The following is a 19,161-nucleotide window of genomic DNA, read 5'->3' on the forward strand; positions in this document are numbered from 1 at the left end:
TTTTACTTTAAAAATAAATAAATAAATAAAACCTACCTCTTCTACACTGTTTGCCAAAAGTCATCTACCATACCTAACTAAATGTAATTTAATTAAGCATTTTTATTAAACATTAAGTCTTTGTGGCCACTCATCAATTGCATTACGCAACACATCAACTAGAAAATCTGCAGCTGCCTCACGAAGATACTGATTTAAACTTTGAATATTCGGCTGTCTCTTTTTGAAACTCTGTCTCCTGATGCTTGGACCTCAATTTGTAGTCCAAAGGGTTTAGGTTTGTACTTACAGAAGGCCAATCTGAAATGGAAATGATGTCCGGAACATTTCCCGCCATCCACTGCTGGGTTGTCTGTGCTTCGTGTGCAGGGGTTGACTCCTGTTGGAAGGTACAGTTCTGTTCATGGGATGGGGTGTCGATGAGATTCTTGACTAGTCTGTTAAACACTGTCTCCTGATACACGCTGACTGATGTTTTTCAGAGAATTGTAGCTCCGTTGTGTCCTCGTAGCTCACAGCCCAGCACACCATGACTAAGGCAGGATCTGCTCCCTCTGGATCCTTGGAGCCTTTTCACCAGCTTCTCTAGAGGATGTGGAGTATTATCCAGTCATTTTGGGCACTGGAAGTCCCCTTAACACTGACTATCTTTTCGTCAGTAAAAAGGATTCGACGATGCCCATTTGCTGCGTAACGCTTACATAAAGGCTTTGCTTTTAGGAGCCTCTGATGCTTCAGTTCATTTGTCAGGAGATATCCTTTGCATTATTTGTAAGTAGGGAGTCCCAAGTCACTGCTTAACATGCGAGGCATAGACATTTTCGTATCGTCAACTTAAGAGCTATAAGTGACTGTTTCTTAATCAGATTTCGTCGGACACGCGCCGCCACTGCTTTCACAAGTTCCGGTGTTCGTACTTGCGTGTTCTTCTTTGCCACGAGCGATTTTTCACGGTTCCAGTCTCAACAAAGTGGTGGATAGTGCGGTAAACTTTTTTTTTTTACTAATTTGCCGATTGTAGATGGTTTTGAACATCTCCCCTGGTGAATTGCTTACCTTGTGCAATGCTATCACGGTCACACGATTTTCATACTTGCCCCATTCCATCTTGAACTCTTACAACTGACACCTTATACCGGTGTACTTCTTCAGCTCACCCAGCAATAACTCACGCATCACGATCTCTCTTGCCGTCACTCGCTTGTACGAACAGTTTGTACAGCCACCGTCAAAAGCTGGGACAGTACTTATGGTAAGACCAGATAGTTAACTTAAAATATAATGTACAAAATTGAAATGAAAATACAACAACAAATATATTTTTACAAATTTTTATTTTTTATTAACAATGTCACATTGACAACTAATAGGACCCGCACGCACACAAGCATTCACAAAATAATACCTGCAATTGATACAATCACAGCTACAAGAAATATACGTAACATAACAACTTCAGTCTCTTGATTCTCTTTTCGCTCTTTCTAGTACTTCACGACCCATTTCGGTACCTTCATATAATGTTTGGTTCTTCATTATTTCTTGTATCTGCGCTATGTGGAACTTTTTCACTGACCATTGATAACGGCAGTAGAACCTGGAACAGGAAAAGAAATATATATTTAGGTTTAGCGTCACAAATTACATCCCTACCCTATAACTGAATCATCATATTAATTTTCTTTAAAGTACACGTTGTACTTAACACTTTTGAAGTCCTAAAAATGAAATTAACTTTAACATCCCGAAGTCATACCCTGTTAAGGCGATAGGTAAACGCAAAAGGGAACGGGAAAATCCTGCCGGAGGAAACCCAAGGGACCAATGTCGTCCACCTTTCATACCAGATGTGAGTTATTTGAAAATACATCTACGAAATAGTACAGTAGACACAAAATTCTTTCCCGAGAAAATGTTTTCGACATATCGTGAACCACCAAGCTGAATCTCTTCACTGTCCACAATAAATTGGTTCTGGTGAAAATCCTGGAGAACTTTCAGTGGTACAAACATATGTGAAGAACCAGTAGTATAGCAAAGTTATATGAGGAGCTTCTCTCCTTCCCTGAAATATTCACTCCTCTTTCCCTTGAGGCATACATCTCCTGGAACTCAAAAAATAAAGAAGCAAATGTTGTTTTACTAAAATTTCAACGAGAAATATTTTCCCTCTCATTCAGTTTCGAAAATCCCACCAATAATTGAACACTGAATACAATATTTCGATATTAGTCTACATTTATATTTATAGCTAATACACTCGTACTTCCTGTATACTGCATACCAGGGTGGAAAAAAATCATGATTTTTTTTTAAAATCATTTTTGTTGATTTTTTTGATTTAAATCGATTTTTTTGATTTAAATCAAATCTTTCTTCTCGTAAATTACAAGTGGCGAACTGAAGAAAAAGCATTAGGAATTAGTATTAAATGTTAATTATGCCATTTAAGTGAAAATATTAGGGTTGAATTTTGAATTAATCCTCAGTTGTTAACCTCTGTTAATCCCAAACAATGTTTCTTAACACTTTTAAATTTTGGCTTTTTTTAAAAGGAAAATTATGGACTTTCAGTCAAGCAACTACATCATCATCCCTATTTATCCTAGGATCATGGTTCATACCTCATTCTCTTCAGAATAGAACAGCCTTTGAAACGGTTACATTCACATTTCCCTATCATGTCCCTGAAGCGGGAAATTTTGAGAGAAAATGGGATTTTTCTGACTTTTTTTCAAATTTTGATCCCCTCTGGACTCCCTTGTGTTAACGCACATATCTCAAAATCAACTGGGAAATACTAAGGGGTGTACTAAATGTGTGTATAAAATTTCAAGTTATCTTGAATAATAAGGGCGGGGAAAATATTTAACAATGAACTAAGAACATCCCCACAATGCCCCAGATAACCCGCATGTAATAAAAAAATCCTCAGACATCTCTATTTATCCTAGGGTCGTGATTTGTAATAAAAAAGATTTTCGATCGTACCATTCAAATGTCTCCATCGTGTATCTGGGGCGGAAAAATCACGAAAAAGGGGATTTTCTGTTAAAAATATTCATTTTTACTTTTTACCCCTCTGGACCAACATCATCATCCTCCCTCATACCTCATAGTTTTAAGGCAGAGATCTGAAATACTGAAAAATACTAAGGGGTACATTGAATAAATGTGCAAAATTTCAATCTTCTAGGTGCAAAAGTAAGCCCGCAAAAAATAATATCCTCCAAATACCTTAGATTCCCGTATAAAACAGGATCTCAGGTAACAGTTTCCTGAAACATCCCTATTTATCCTAGGATCATGGTTCGTACGTACTTCTCTTCAGAACAGAACAGCCTTTCAAACGGTACCATTCATATGTCTCCATCTGAATAGCGGAGAAAGCTATTTTGTTAAATATATATATATATATATTTTTTTTACATTTTTCCCTCTGGACCCCCCTGTTTTCACGCAGAGATCTGAAAACATCTGAAAAATACTAAGGGGTGCACTGAACGAGTGTGCAAAATTTCAGTTTTCTGAATGCAAAATGTAAGCCCACCAAAAAATAAGAATAATAGGCATAACGAAAAAATCTTTTTAAATTTATAATGTCATCACACACTATGTCTCGACGCAGAAAGGCGTGAAAGCATATGTAACATGTTCTACAATGCCTTGTCTTGAAAAGAAAAAAAAAAAGCGAAGTAAAAAGGTTATTGGTACTTTTTTAATCGAGCAATGAAGATTCGATTTTTAATAGAATAAAAATAGGTAATATAATTTAAAAGGTTAAGCATTAAGGAAAAAGTATAGCAACGTTTATCAAAATGTCACTTTTTTCACAAAAGTTACTGATATGAAGTTCGTTTGGTAGGGGCATATTTTTAAAAAATTGGAACTAGCTTAAGGCATGAAATACATAGATTTCGCCTAAAGTTATAAATTAAAAAAAAAAAATTAAAAAACCGGAGAGGGGATAGGACTCCTCCAAATACGCCCTATTATCTAGGAACAAACAAGCAGACGCGCACGCGAAAGAATTTCCGTCTTAAATGTCGATGGTGATTTCCCCGTTGGAATAGTTAACGATTTAAAAACCCAAACCCATTTTTACGAAGAGAAGAAAGCAGCATTGCTCCGTTACCCGTTCAAAATCGGATTTTCCCTAATCATCCTGTGTATGACACTTGTTTTCATACTATGGTGTACATACTGTACATTTGAGTCTCTTTGTATTATGATTATTAACTTCCGTAACCGAAATAACAGAGCAGAAACGGAATTTTACTTATTTTCACTTTAAATTATTTTATTTCGGAATTTGATTTAAATCAACGATTTTTATTAAAAAAATCAAGTGATTTAAATCTTGATTTAAATCAGACTGATTTAAATCAATCCACCCTGCTGCATACAATTATTGAATTAGCTGTAAGTAGTCTAAAACTTGTGTACTGTCTTCGTGACGGGCACCTTTCATTTATGGACGAATAATCATGTCCGTTCGGTTCCGTTATTCAGAGGTTTTACTGTATAAGATAGCTGATACTTTCACCGAACATTAAAAAAAAAAAGTTTACTTCCTTTTTTTTACAAGCAGAACAGCACCATCTGGGGCAATACAGGTATATATGGTCACGACAGTCAATTTCTCTTTTCGTTTCCGAATTATACTGAGTCAGAGAATTGATACAGTATATTACATACATACAGAGGTACAGACAGACGATAAGTTATGACATTAGAAATAGATATTGTTAATTTCAAATCTCAAGACAGTTTGACGATAGCCTTAATCGAGACACAAAGCAATACATACAGACAGACGAACGGTTACACAAGCGGACGCACAACCAGTTATGACACAGAAAATGACTATCCTGAGATATATTGAGTAGCAGGAGATAAACAAACCAAATGCAAAACCACACATTCATTCACCATTCAACACACACCACTACTATCACTGCAGCTCCTATAGTAGTGCCACCACACGCGTCCTATAGCCCCACCCATTCTCTACATGTGTAGGCAGCAGCACCTCGAACAAAATTCCCTGCGCGGAGATAAAACAATGTTGCCACTTATTTCTTTCTAGCCCTCGTATTTATTTCTGGCTCCACTGTGATAGATAGGAGAACATTAAAATGCTAATGCTACCATCTACAATGCACAATTTCAACCGAAGCTGAACTTTTGACAAATATGTTTGCACTCAATAGTCAGGGTCCAATGGACCCACTTGGTACTTAATGTTATAAATTAGTAAACCTACCACATGACTTACAAAAATAAAATAACACCTAAGTAATTTTAAACAAGAATGTACACAGGAAAAAGTAAGAGAATATCAATACTTCGAAACGCACAGTATCATAATTATTACTGGCAAAAGAATTCAAATGGGTCCAACTGGCAAAAGAATTCAACTGGTAGTCGAAGGGTTAAGCAAATAAACAAATTTTCGGAAACAAGTTTCTCTCCCTCTCTTTCATTTTTGGCCCCAAATAACATTCCTGAATCATTAATATTAAGTTGTGTTTCTTTTAAATGTTTCGATAGTTCCGAAAAGGGTATTCTATTTTAGCGTCTCTAACATGTTCTTTAACGCGTATCTTGAGGTTTCTTTTTGTCATATACTGTATATGTAATCCTCCCAGCAATTGGACTTTATCACATAAACACCTGATTTTTCAGTGGAACCGGAATAGTAACTTTTGAATTGAATTGAGGCAGCTGGTTGGACAAGGTAGTTTTTCGCACTGAGAAACCAATCAAATAAAAATTACTACTTCAGTTTGCCCTCCTTTTTCATCTCCTGAAACGCTTCTCTTAGTTACAAGTCTGGTCTTTTGACACTTATAGTAAACTACGATTTCTACATATAAGGATTTAAAAATTCATCACCCATCTCTCCGCTCAAAAAGAAGAAAAAAAGCCACTGCATCTTATTTTTTATTATATTCGGTGAATTTTCTAATCTTTTTCGTTGGTATTTCTAAAATTGAGAACAGTTTCTTATTATGATGGGGCATCCCAACCTTTATTTCACAAACAGATATTTGTCCTTACATCAAAGAAGAAAACAAAAGTACCCTCACACATTGTAATCTTTATGTTCCCGTTTTTTTAATCTTCATTCCACCAAGAAGGAAAAGCATTTCAATTGAATGTTCTGTAACGACATAGTTTGCTGCTCGCCTTTCAACTGAGTGGAAGGAGCTGTTAGGTAAGCTGACGTTGATAAAAGAAATGGTGACAGGCAAACAATATTATCGATAGAATAGTCGAAGGTTTTGCAGGCATACTAGCCGTGGGTCGATGAGTACGTGTACTCTATCCAACATTTGCTTCTATCTTATCTCCTACCCTGCTTTGCTCATTGTGTTTCTCTCGGCTTTATTAGGATTGTAAAACCATTTTCCGACATCGTACATGGGCCAGTTGAAAATAATTGTTATTGGTTGTGATGGTTAAGATAATTTTTGCATGAGTTCTGCTATTATTATATTATTATTATTAAAATCATGTTTGCACCTTGCTATAATCGTGTGTTTTTATTAAGGTTTCCATAATCCAAACCTACGTCAAGTCCGAATATATTCATAAGAACTCACGAACTCGCCCACCTTTCGCAAAACAGCAAGTACTAGTATCAAGTATACACCACCTGAAGGAGTTTTGTTTGTCACACTGCACAATGTGAAAATTGAAAATTAAATTTTTTAACGGTTCAACAATGGAAGTTCTCCAGGTATCGTCTGTTCGTCAGCAATTTTCCGCATTTCTCCCTGCCAATCACTTTCCACTCAAAATTATGACCTGTTTAAGACTAGAGGCAGAACTATGATGTATTTGAGAGAAGACTGGAGGCAAACTATGATGTATTTGAGAGAAGACGAGGCAGCGCTGTGATTCCCTTGAGAGAAGACTGGAGGCAAAGCTATGATTTATTTGAGAGAAGATTGGAGGCAAAAGTGTTAATTAAAATTGCACCCCACCTTCAGTCTCCTCTCAATAATGCATTTTCTCTCACCCTCCATTCCCCACTGAAAAACTTTAGTGTTGACATGGCAACTGATACTTATTATATTTGAGATTTACTAATTTCGTGATATTTGCTCAATTAATATTGAAACTGGAAATAGTACCACTTCCAGTTTTAGTGGAAAGTTAAGGATGGAGATGATATACATTCTTCGGACGCTTAATCGATTGCAGAAAATCGCTTCTCACTAGCTATTATCGTTTTTGCTCTCTACTGATCAAAGTTAAAACTGGAAGTGGTTGTTTTTTACTACTTTCTGTGCATCGATCACCTCCAGCGAATTCGATTACTAACTTGTGATCCTCTACATCTTGGAAAAAAATTTATTATAGTGCAGTTCTGCTTGACATTTTTGTCTCTTTCACACGGACAGACAAAGTAATATATAAAGTACTTTTTGATATTTAAATTTCTTTAAAACAGAAAAATTCCTTCGATACTAATTACCTGACGTCGAAATTAGATCGTGAAGAACAAATGGAAAGGTTATCAAATTTACATGAATTAAATGGCTATAAAAAGATTACATTAAGAACTTGGTTACGGAAACAAGTGCTCCTATAAAGGAGAAAGTACAGAAATTAATATTTATTTATTATCACTTGAAGAAACATTTCTCGAAATATAAAATATTGTTTACCTTAATATCGAAAAATCTCGGAAGTATACCAAGGCATTTATTAATATGCAGACACTTATATAGGATTGATCAAGAGGAATATTTGTACTAGAAATGAAATGAAATTTTTGTTTAACGTCCCACGATTATGCACTTTAGGTTAAGGGAGAGGAATGATTAATGCAAGTGAATGATGATGGAAGAATTAGAGGAATGAAAATTGGAAGGAAACAGGACTACCCCAAGAACATCCATGAACACGATGTTGTCCACTACAAACTTACTTGAACGGGAATCGAATCAGCGCATAGAGATAAGCGCTCTACCACTGAGCCAACGTGCCTCCTTCCAATATTTGCATTATAATAAAGGCTCAAACTAGAGTGATTAAAAATGCAGAAACATAGCTAAATGAAGTGAGCCTACCATAAATTAAGTACAGGTATTACATAACGTAAAATTACACACAAAGAATTGTTTTCGAAGCTTTTCATATTTTCTTCAGACCCAAAATTATTTTGGAAAAGGACAAATTTAATAAACACTGATACAATACTATATCAAGGTATAAATACCACTACAATAAAAAGGAAAAACATTATATGTAGAGCCATAAGGAGAATCTTAACCATCATAATCTACAAACTTCCTCATTTACATCAAATTATAATTTCTGGTAAAATAGTGCACTGTTTGATGGGAAGAAGACTTAAGAGTGGGAATAGTATAAACATTACAAAGTGTGAAGACACTTTCAGTAACAAGGATAAACATTTGTTCCCGAAACCACGCAAGTGTCGCCGTGAGCGGACAGATGAGTGACAGACTTCTAACAAGGAACGGACATGAACGTGTCATCTGGACGTCCGAATCAAACGTAGTCCATTCGATAAACATAAAGATATGTTCATGCACAAAATATTAGGTGCCATGGACAACGGAGTAATTCCCTGTGGCCCATTAACCCTGTTAGTATAAAGAAAATCGAAGGCTTGCAGTGAAATAGCTATTGTATCACTGAAAAGTCATGGTTTATAGTTGACTCTTTTCAGCATGAAACAAGCGTTCCAGAGGTGTTATGAATTGGCGCCCATATCGTACTTGAGCAGGGGAAATTGGGATAATGTTGAAAAAATTCCCTCCAAAAAATAATTTCTATCAACTTTGACTCCCTCTGGAGTGGCCCCGGGTAAAAGCACTCAATTCAAATGTATCTCGAAAAATACTACAGGGAAAGGTTGTATAACAATACACTCTGTACATACAAAACCGAACCTATGACCTGACCTATAAAGAGAACACAATATTAAAAATATAAACACAGTACTATTTATCCTTATATCAAGAATTGTACCACATTCTCTGTAGAATGAAGCAAACATTCCAATAGTTACCAAGCATGTGTTCCGTGATATGTGGAGAAGGAAATTGGAAATAAGTCGCAAAAATGTCTTCCAAAATGGCTCTATTGTAAAGTGCGTCCTCTAAAGCGACATCGGAGCCGGTAGGAGTCAGTGTGCAAATTAAAGGACATTTTACAGGGGGGGGGGGAGGGATAAAGTGCACATTCGAGAAATTTAACATGGGAATGTTCAAAACTTATGGGAGACATCCAATTTTTCAGGGGGTAATTTCCCCCTCATCCTTCCCTGGTAAGTCTCACAATGATAGGAATACACAATTAAAATATACCTTGAAAATATAGTATGACACTGTAAGAACGGAATAGAAAACAAAAGGGCATAGGTAGGGGCGTTGGTGGATGACGTGGGTTTATCCTACTACAACTGTAGCATAGTTGCTGTTTAAAACGCTTGGTTCACTGTACAGAGAATGTGATACAAATCTTGATATCAAAATAAATAGTACTTCGTTTATATCTTTCTACTATGTTCTCTTTATAGACCAGGTCATAGGTTCGGTTTCGTATGTACACAGCGTATTGGTACACCTTTTCCCCTTACACCTAGTTCGTCTATCAAAAAGAAACTTGGTACAGACATTTTTTAACCTCTATAGTACTTTTTGAGATACATTTGGATTAGCCTATGTGCTTTTACCTGGGATCACTCCAAAGGGAGGCCAAAGTTGATGGGAGGAATTTTCCTGGCATTATCCCGATTTTCCCTGTTCAGTTATGTTATGGACGCCAATACATAGCACCTCTGAAAAGCTTGTTTTACGCTATAAAGAATGAAATATAAACCATAACTTTCTAACGAACAGTGTTGATGCAATAGCTATTTCACTGCGAGTCTACGATTTCCTTTATACTAACAAGTTAATGGGCTCGAGGGACTTACTCCGTTGTCCATGGCACCTAATTTTTTATGCATGAACATATCTTTGTTATGTTTATCGAGTGGATAAGGTTTGATTTGGATGTCCGGGTGACACGTTCATGCCTGTTCCTTGTAAGTTCTCTCAAAATGTTTTGTGCGCCAAACAAGATACACTTTAGATATACTTACCAATAGGATAATGTAATTACTGTAAATGAACCCATTCCGACATGGCTTGCCATTCTTGTTTTGCTAGTGAACATAAAATACATTAAGCCAGCACCTAATCCGCCACTGATACCATAAAGGAAAGAGCTTCGAAAACATGGGATCTTCGCCACGTCGCGTCCAAAGAGCATGAGCTATAGTAAAAACATAAAACACATATCAATATGTATTCTGGTAAGAAAATCATATATTTCCTAGTAAGTACTAATTGATTCTAAGAATAGTACTAGATAATTAGTAATTCATATATTTTCTAGTAAAGTAAAAACATAACCATATACAGTACATTCGTTAAAGGCTTCATCAGATACAAAATAAAGAATACCTGTCACAGTTATTTCTATGTTCCTTAGACTTTCTTTTTTCCTTTCCCTATTAGATAAAGCCTTTAACAAAAGAGATTATAGGAGTTTCGATATATCGCGATTTAAATTGAATTAAAATAAATTACTAAAATTAAATTTAATTTCCTTAAAACTGAAATAATTCGAAGAATTTCTGACCATTCTGAGACATTAATTGAATGCATGTCTGAAACATGCATAATTCGTATTATATAATGCATTTTAATGACGCAAGTTTGAATCAAATAACTGATATTTTTAGATTAAAGTTCGTGGGCCAAGAATTTTTACAATGTATTTGATTGGTAATTTCATATTATACAGACTTGCGAAGAAAGCTTAAATCCATTTAACAGTCAATACTTACAATTTTTAGTTTAGTGACAATGCGTATTAAAACTTTTTGCTTTAGTGGAACATTGTTAAGAAATAAAGATTGAAATATATGTATTTGAAAACAAACATAAATAAATAAAGGAGCCATTTTTGAATAGGAAATAAAAGATGCTCATTCGTAACACTGCCTACGTATTATGCAAAACTTATTTTTACTAACACATCAAACATAATGTGGTATTATCTTGGTAGTACTCAGTGAAAATACTTTGAAGTCAAATATTGGATTGCCAGAAAAGTCATGATACATTTTTTAAATATTCTTCAAAGGTCATTCATTTATATAAAGAACAAAGATCAATATGCGACATATTACCCATTTTGTTCGATTTCAATGAATTTTTTAATTGCTCGTTCGTGGAAAATGTCTATTAGAAGAAAGAAAGAAAGAAAAAAAAAAAAAAACTCAACAAGGTGCTGATTTATAGCCTCAGCTGAATTGAATGTTATACCACGTAAGGAGTTCTGAAGACAGCGAAACAACTGGAAGTCAGAAAGAGCAGGAGCAGGTGAGTATGGTGAGTGTGGCAATAATTCCAATCAAGCTTGAATATTTTTTAACAATCAAGTTTTGTGTTATTTTGCGTTGTTGTGATGGGACCCAATTTCTTTACGAGTAAGGAGCTCTAGACGTTTTCAGATCATGACTTGGTCCAAACTGTCCAACTGCTAACAGTACATATTCGAATACATTGACTCTTTGGTAGGAGTTCGAGAGAACACGACCGTTTGCGCTCGGCATTGTTGTAAACAATCAGGGTTGGCTAAAAAACTAGTTTAACCCCCCCTCCCCCCCCAAAAAAAAACGAAAAATGCTTTAATCGTGTGAGCTTCATGGTGATGTTTCCACATATCAAACCATCTGCATTAGTTTTATCTCCTTTTCACCTTTTAATCACGGTATCCCATATTCAATTCTCGGTCGAACCACAACCCTTCTTTCAAGTACTGGTTCGAATGTCACTTTAAGCAAAAATCTTCTTGATAACCTCGGTATTAGGCTTCATAAGGATGTTAAGCCTAAACATACGAAACGAAACCAAATTGTATATTTCTGCTTGTCTGAATGCCTATTGTTTTATAAAGAAACCGAGGTTGCTTAAATATATTGATAGAAATTGGCAAAATTTATCGACTGCCTATGTAGCTTCCAATATCAGCTTGGATTGGACTTTTTTTTTAAATTTTATTGAATGATATCTACGATACATACTAAATTTGTAATTTAATACCTCAGTTTTAGGGTACTGATTATGATACGTTGACCTTAAAATTTTACATGCAAAGCAATAACGGAATTTGTTTTGCATTTAAGGTAATAACAGGTTTTTTTTTCAATGGCTACGGCGGGAGTTTCCCGATTTATATATAATTCTGTATAATGGTTTCACTTGTGAAACTGTTTATCTTTTTGTCCTTCTGAAATGACTCTTGACAATTATATTAACAAGTATCTAAAGATCAGTATAACGTATTTTTATCAGGAGTCCTTCGTGAGTGAGTCGGCAGACTCATCGCATTTGTGGCCAATTACGCCTCTTTCACACTACATGCCGTGCCGTGAACGGCGCACCGCCGTGTGTACAAAAGTCGTGCCGTGATACATACGGCTTTTGTCGTGAACATCATGGCAGTTTTTTTGCCGGAAAAAAATGATTTGTCGTTTTTACAATAGAGACAATATGGATGATCGAGATAGGTTATTATATTTGTACTGGTTCTATTTAAAATCTAAAAGACGAAAGCACAGAGGAAGAAAATTTGTTAATTTCTTGAATATTCAAAGACCTGTAGCTGGTGCATCCGTACTATCATTTAGAGACTTAAGAAGTGATGAAACGAAAGTTTTTTTTTTTTTTTTTTTTTTTTTTTTTAATATTTTCGTATGTCGATAGTAGCCTTAATGAGTTGTTAGAGGAAATAGAAGGATAAATTTTAAGGCAAAATACCGACTTAAGACATACCATTTCACCGACTGAAAGACTGCCGTAGCTCTGAGTTAAGTAGTTGGAAATTCGAAAATGTTTGATCTTCATATTTACACATTTGCATCCAATTGTAACTTGGTTTTGAAAAAATATATCCCAAGTAATACAATATCAAATGTAATATTTGAAAACAGGATCTAAATCACATTCTCCAAAGTATTAATAATATAAGATGCTAAATGCTATAATATACTTTTCTTAATTTTTGTTTAATTTATACAAAGAATAAATGCAACACAAAACATGCATTGCATTTCATCAAAAGAAAATTTTTCGTTTTTATCACTGTCGCTCAAATTCTCAAAACTGGAATTCAATCTGGTGCAAACCTCCCTCCAAGCACCTGTTGTTTCGTTATTGGACTTGAATGAATTCAAAGATTTGTTCCACAGTATGGGCCTTTCCTCCACCAAACTAATGAATACCTCTGTATCTATCTCTTCCATGGAATCCATTTCTTAAGATAACCAAAAGCCTCCTTCTAGCACCTTTCAATACAGAATTTTGTCAGGCGCGCGCCGTCTAGTCTGAAGAAAACCATAAGCGACAATAGTAATCAACACGCCGTGTACGGCGCGGCGTCGCGTCTTGAAGGGCACCGTGATGTTTATGGCGGCCGCACGCGGCGAAACGCCGAGGCCAGATGATCTGTAAAGTCTCATATATACTAATGGCAATCAAATAATCACGGCGCCGTGCCAGATGCGGCACGCGGCAAACCCCGCATAGTATGAAAGAGGCGTTAGTCCCGGTTTCGAGTCCAAATGGAGGAGAATTTCTTTCGGATGTAAGTCGAGAAGCGGTTTGGATTCCGCTTTAAACTTATGTGACAACTTCCAGCACATCCCTATTGTTGCATAATAACACCAAGGCAAAACAAACTTATTTCTAGCTATTGTTTAGCTGTGGTGGTGGTGGTAGTAGTAGTAGGAGGAGGAGGAGGATCGGTTAGAAGCCTCGCAGGTGTTCGTTGGGTTCTGTTCTCGACATAAAATGGGCAATCACTTCCACTTACCTTTACGGTTTATACAGTTCCCCTACTGCCTTCAAAAAATTGTGTAGGATACTTTCTTGACTACTTGAACACCACTATCAACTCATTTCTCCTGTAAATCATCATTTTTTTTTTTCACTTTTGGCCCCCAATACTAAACCATTACCTTACTTCTATCCATAAGTTTTTTTTTTTAAGGTTTAAACAAAAGTTTTTTTAAAAAAAGAAAACCATGTTTTTTTAAAAAAAAAACAATGGTTTTTGCCAATCCTGTAAAAAAAAATTACAAGTCACTTTAAAATGATCTTTTCTTCATGTATAATAAGCATATTCGTGCTGTCACATAAACTTCTTCAGGCTCATGAGGAATTTAAATAGCATGCTTGCTTGCATATACCAACGTCTTCGGGTGATCTTGACCGCTTGAATTACTGATGTTCTATAACGTAAAGAGTGAAAAAGTGACCAACTGGACTGAGACCTCCGGTATACCGTGCCGATGTGCTAACCACTACGCCACCCAGTCCGCTTCTCAGAACAGTCACTCACTCTCTCACTCTCGAGGTCGGTGCTCTCCACTTAGACCACGTGGGTTGTACCACAGCCCCCTGCAGTGATTGGACAATCCCTGTGTCCATATGTTGATCACCTATGACGGTTGTGATCTCATATAGATATTAATGAAAGAAGAAACAAACGATTTTTTAACACACCACATCCTCTATAGATATGAAATGAAATCTTTGAGTTTTACGTCACACGGTTATGCCGGTTAGGCTAAAGGAGACGATGATGATGAGTAATGAATGAAATGGTGGAATAAAGAAAGTGGGAAAAACGGGAGAACCCCGAGAAAACCCACGCACGTGGTGTTGGTCCACCTCTATAGATATGAATTCCAATAAAGTACAAAGAGTGAAAAAGTTATATCAGTTTGCATGCATATTATTAATCTGTGCCAGATTTTGCCACGGGGCGAAGTTATCCACCGACTTAAGAGTTTCATTTTATTTACTAGCATTTAGTACACAATTTATTAAAAAGCGTGTTTCTCAAACTCTGGATGTGCAACTGCCCTCCACAAATGATGCAATTATCCGTTCACGTACTAGAGTAGTAACATTTCAGAATGTCTTAGTGAATCATTTAAAGCAGGAAAACTCAAAGAATACTATTTTAATGTTGGTATAGTTTTAGCACACTACATTTTGGAAGGGATGACATTTAATATCTTCTCCAAATCCATCGACTGTTCCGTAGTCGGTAGCGTGACTTATGGTGAGTCGTTGTAAACGTCGTCGTTTATATGTAAACGCACCGTCACCGACGCGCCTGCTCCCTACGGACACATCTCTTTGCTCCCACTCGGCTCCTCTTGCTGCCCTCCTGCCCTGACTCGGTTCGATAGCATTCGTGCTTTTCAGTGGCCACCAAACATAAGTTGGTTCATAAGTTACGCACGGCAAGAGTTTCCTATAGCCATTTCATTCCTTTTTTCGATTCTTAGATTCAGTATTTTGGTCTTTTGATTCCGGTTTTGAGAGCTTACCTGTTCCGCTAACTTGATTGCTGGTACAAAGTCATGTGGTACGAGATGTGCTCTTGATGCTTTTTTTGTTTCAACGGGGAATTATGGATATGGTGTGACGTCATCTTGTGTGACCGTCTTCAATACTTCACGTGGTTAGTTGTAGCTGAAAGTTTTTTTTTTTTTTTAAATAAAGGAATGATACGAAACCAAAATTTTTTATAATGTGCGATACTAATATTGATGTTTATAGACTTTTGTTTTCCTGTGAAATCATTGCTCCTTAAAAAGGAGTTGCAATGTGTGTTAAAAAGAGGAGAAGCTTTGAGTTCGACATAACCGGTTAAAAGTCTACTTTGTATGTTAACGTGAGAATCTTTTACTTTGGTACATATTTGTGTCTGCAGTTACGAAGTACAGGAATATTATTTATGAATGTTCATTTGGTTCTGTTTTAAGCACGGATTGCTGGAAAGTTTACTCGTCGTTACTTAGTGGTCAGTGGAAGCATTTGACTGTGAACCATACTTATACCGTCACAGACCTTTTAAGTGGGGAATATACGCAAACTATTGAGAATCCTTGGTGATGCTTGAAGAGGAGTTTGAGCTACACGTGTGGGTCAGAAGGGACGAAGTTGCAGTTTGGATATTATGTATGGAATAGGGAATTTTGTTCCGGTTATAGCATTGGGCAAAAGTATTATTTATGAGCCATGCTGTGGAATGGTACATGCAGCATTGAAATATCAGGTATTTACTTTTTATTATTTTCTCCATACTTGTAAAATATTTATTTGGTTTCGTTTGTTGTTCTTTCATTTCAAGTATTTAGTTTTGTGAAATTTCCACTGCACGTTAATTGCCGTTTCTTAAAGTGTTATGGGGTTAAAAAAAAAAAAAGGTTAGGAGGGCGCGCTTCCCTCATATGTATAATTTATTTTCCGTTTGTAAGAGGGGAGTTGGGGGCTTGCCCCTCATGTGCTTTTTTTATTATTATGAAAGTATGATGGTTCTTGCTGTAGTTTCATCTATTATTTAATACGTAATGTATTTTAAGGTTTGTTACATTTAGAACTGATACGATACGAAGTTCGCTTAGTTCTATATGTATTAACACTTGAAATATGAAATGTTGTAAATAATAGTAGAATCATTACAGTCGGAACCACCATAATTTCTAACCGATTCGATTCGTAAGGAACTGGTTCCTGGTGATATTTCACGAACTGTTCCGAGGAACCGATTCTTTATGAATCGGTTCATTGAACGATTCAATTGAATGAAATACCCTAAGTAAACTCTTGCCGTTATACACTGTAGTTTATATTTCATAACTTCCAGACTGTATTTATACTCGTCAGTGACAAATAACAAACCGTAATCACTACGTATCAAGTGAACCAGAGTCACTAACAAGTGGTTTGGGGGAGGAACTATATAATACCCTTTTGGAAGATTTATTGCTAAAGTTAAATACTTTGCATAATTACCAAAAAGGCATAGTTATAAGGAACAAATTTCTGCAAGCGACAGAATTAAATACAAAGAAATACAACTGTATTTTAAGTTTACAAGTGTAGTGTAAAATCATTACAAGTGCTTTACAACACATAAAATAACTGAGTGTCTATGAAAGATTACTCTGTCAGATACTTTTCTCCAACAGCAGTGTATTTTTGCACAGTGTGAAAAAGCTTTATTTTATGCTTATAACTAGGACGTTACTAGTATAAACCCATGACAACTGCTATTCAAACTCATATCATTTCCAAAAACCCACTTTTTTTCACTAGCCTGCTTACGCGTATACTCATCGTTGCTGATGCGCCTGTTCCCTTCAGATGAATCCTGCGCTGGCCCACTAGCTTCGCCCTCCTTTAACTCGGTTAAATAACATGTTGGTTCGTTTTTTGCACTAGATTTTCTCACACATCCAGACGCCGTATTTATGCACAAATCGTAAAAGAATTAAAATTTTTCAACAACCAATTCGAGTAGCGTTCCAAAAGCAAACCTGCGCTTTTTTTGGGGGGGGGGGGGGTTACTTAAATGGACTATTTTTACCCTGAACCAAATAACCTTTTGGCAAGGTTCTAGAACACAGGTCTCCCTTTCCACTTAGCTGTAATAAAAACAGAATTAAACTTTTTTTCTCTGTTTTTATTACAGCTACTATTTCGCTTACACTCGTTCGGCAATACTATATGAATTAAACTTTGGTAAGGAAAGGAACCAACCTAGCTACTAACCTATATTGGGGGACCTGTGGGTAATAGTATAGGCTACATGAGAACGTCATGATTTGCGTTTCTTCTGTGTTCTATTACCACTTCTACATGAAATACCATAAATTTTCTACGTAGTGCAATAGTAAGAAGTATCCATGTGCACAAGACATGCGATATGCGTTAACCCCCCCCCCCTTACACACTGAGTCATAGATCAAGTACAAGGGCACTACACATGCAGATATGAAGTACAGGTACGTTGTTTTATTTTCGTATCAGTCGATAAGTAAATGAAAGTCGCTTTGTTACCCCCTTGGTAAGTTCGTAGATACTGAATGAATAATCCCTGAAAATATGAGCGTCCAGCTCCTTCGGGAGCTGACGCGGCTTTAGGTATACTATACTATATCCGACCTGTGTTCTAGAACCTTCCCTAACCGTTCATATAGACTGTTATCAATCTCTAAGATAAATTTCATTCAAAAACAGTTTACTGTATTTGTATCGAAAAATTTGTGCAACAGTACCTTAGATCTTTCATCATCATTGTAGTCTTCCGATTTACTCTCTGTGTTACTCATCGTATACTACTATACTTTAGAACCCCCTCATATAAAAATATCTCAAGCAAATATGTTTCAGGTTTTCATTATTTCATATATTGAAAATAATACTTAGGAATATTTTCTCTCCTGGAGATATTACGATTCTTCTTCGTTTTCTTTTAAAAAAACAATTACATGGCTAAATGCTCCAAACCTTTACCAATTGAGCAATTCTAGCTGCACCATAAAGCCAACGTTTCTGCTTAACGAGAGAACAATTGGGGACACTTTCCGTAACGATTAGCGTCATCACAATGCAAAATTTTGCTATTTGGTTTGCAATAGAGCACACCGGTTGTTACGGCTTTTTGTGTTTCTTGTGTTACGTTGCCGTATGCATAATTTTCCGCAAATAGGTATGGAATGTGGCCCTCTGTATGAATTTGTACTTTCTTTCTAGATATTCATAAGTTTTTTCTTGATTGAAAAATGTATCTAATGTCCTGAACACTTTTCAATAACAATACTTTCTATGTTGTCAAGAATCAAACTGTGAACTTTGTCTGAAAATATATCTTAAGTTAAATAAACATTGTTTACTTTCATATCTTACATTTTCTTCCCTATCCAGCCATTATTTTTTCCATAGCCTGCAAAAGAGTGGCGCGAAATTTATTTCACGCATTGCATTTAATTTTTTTCCATACCTATTACTTAGTTTTCTCAGATACAGTTGAATCCTTTCCTTCACACATTTTCAGTGTTGAAAATTGTTCATGTTATAATTTACCATCGACTTCTAACTTCTAAATGCTTCTGACAGAAAGGGAATTTAAACTCAACGTACAAAATATGTTTTAGATTACTCATTTTTGCACTAATTCCTATGATATTGATACTCTTATTTCTTGCTAAATCAATTATTATTCCCCACTGGATAGAGCTGGGACGTAAGTCCCTTCTGGTTT

At 36.0% G+C, this 19,161-nt stretch overlaps 1 protein-coding gene across 2 annotated transcripts; it reads right to left on the reverse strand.

Moving 5' to 3' along the window:
• Window positions 1-1,315: 1,315 nt before the first annotated feature.
• l(3)87Df (cytochrome c oxidase assembly factor COX20 lethal (3) 87Df) lies at window positions 1,316-18,532 on the reverse strand. 2 transcript variants are annotated; one of them, XM_081765099.1, is made up of 3 exons: window positions 18,414-18,532; window positions 10,130-10,302; window positions 1,316-1,597 (listed from the first exon to the last, which is right to left on the reverse strand). In XM_081765099.1, the coding sequence occupies exons 1-3, from the start codon at window positions 18,501-18,503 to the stop codon at window positions 1,456-1,458; spliced, it is 405 nt and encodes a 134-aa protein (XP_081621225.1). In that variant the 5' UTR covers window positions 18,504-18,532; the 3' UTR covers window positions 1,316-1,455. The 2 variants fall into 2 exon arrangements, with proteins under 2 accessions (XP_081621225.1, XP_081621226.1); XM_081765100.1 differs by lacking the exon at window positions 18,414-18,532 and adding an exon at window positions 18,176-18,382.
• Window positions 18,533-19,161: the final 629 nt, after the last annotated feature.

This window comes from Thermobia domestica, chromosome 7 (genome assembly GCF_964235325.1).
Source record: "Thermobia domestica chromosome 7, izTheDome1.hap1.1, whole genome shotgun sequence".
Taxonomy (NCBI): domain Eukaryota; kingdom Metazoa; phylum Arthropoda; class Insecta; order Zygentoma; family Lepismatidae; genus Thermobia; species Thermobia domestica.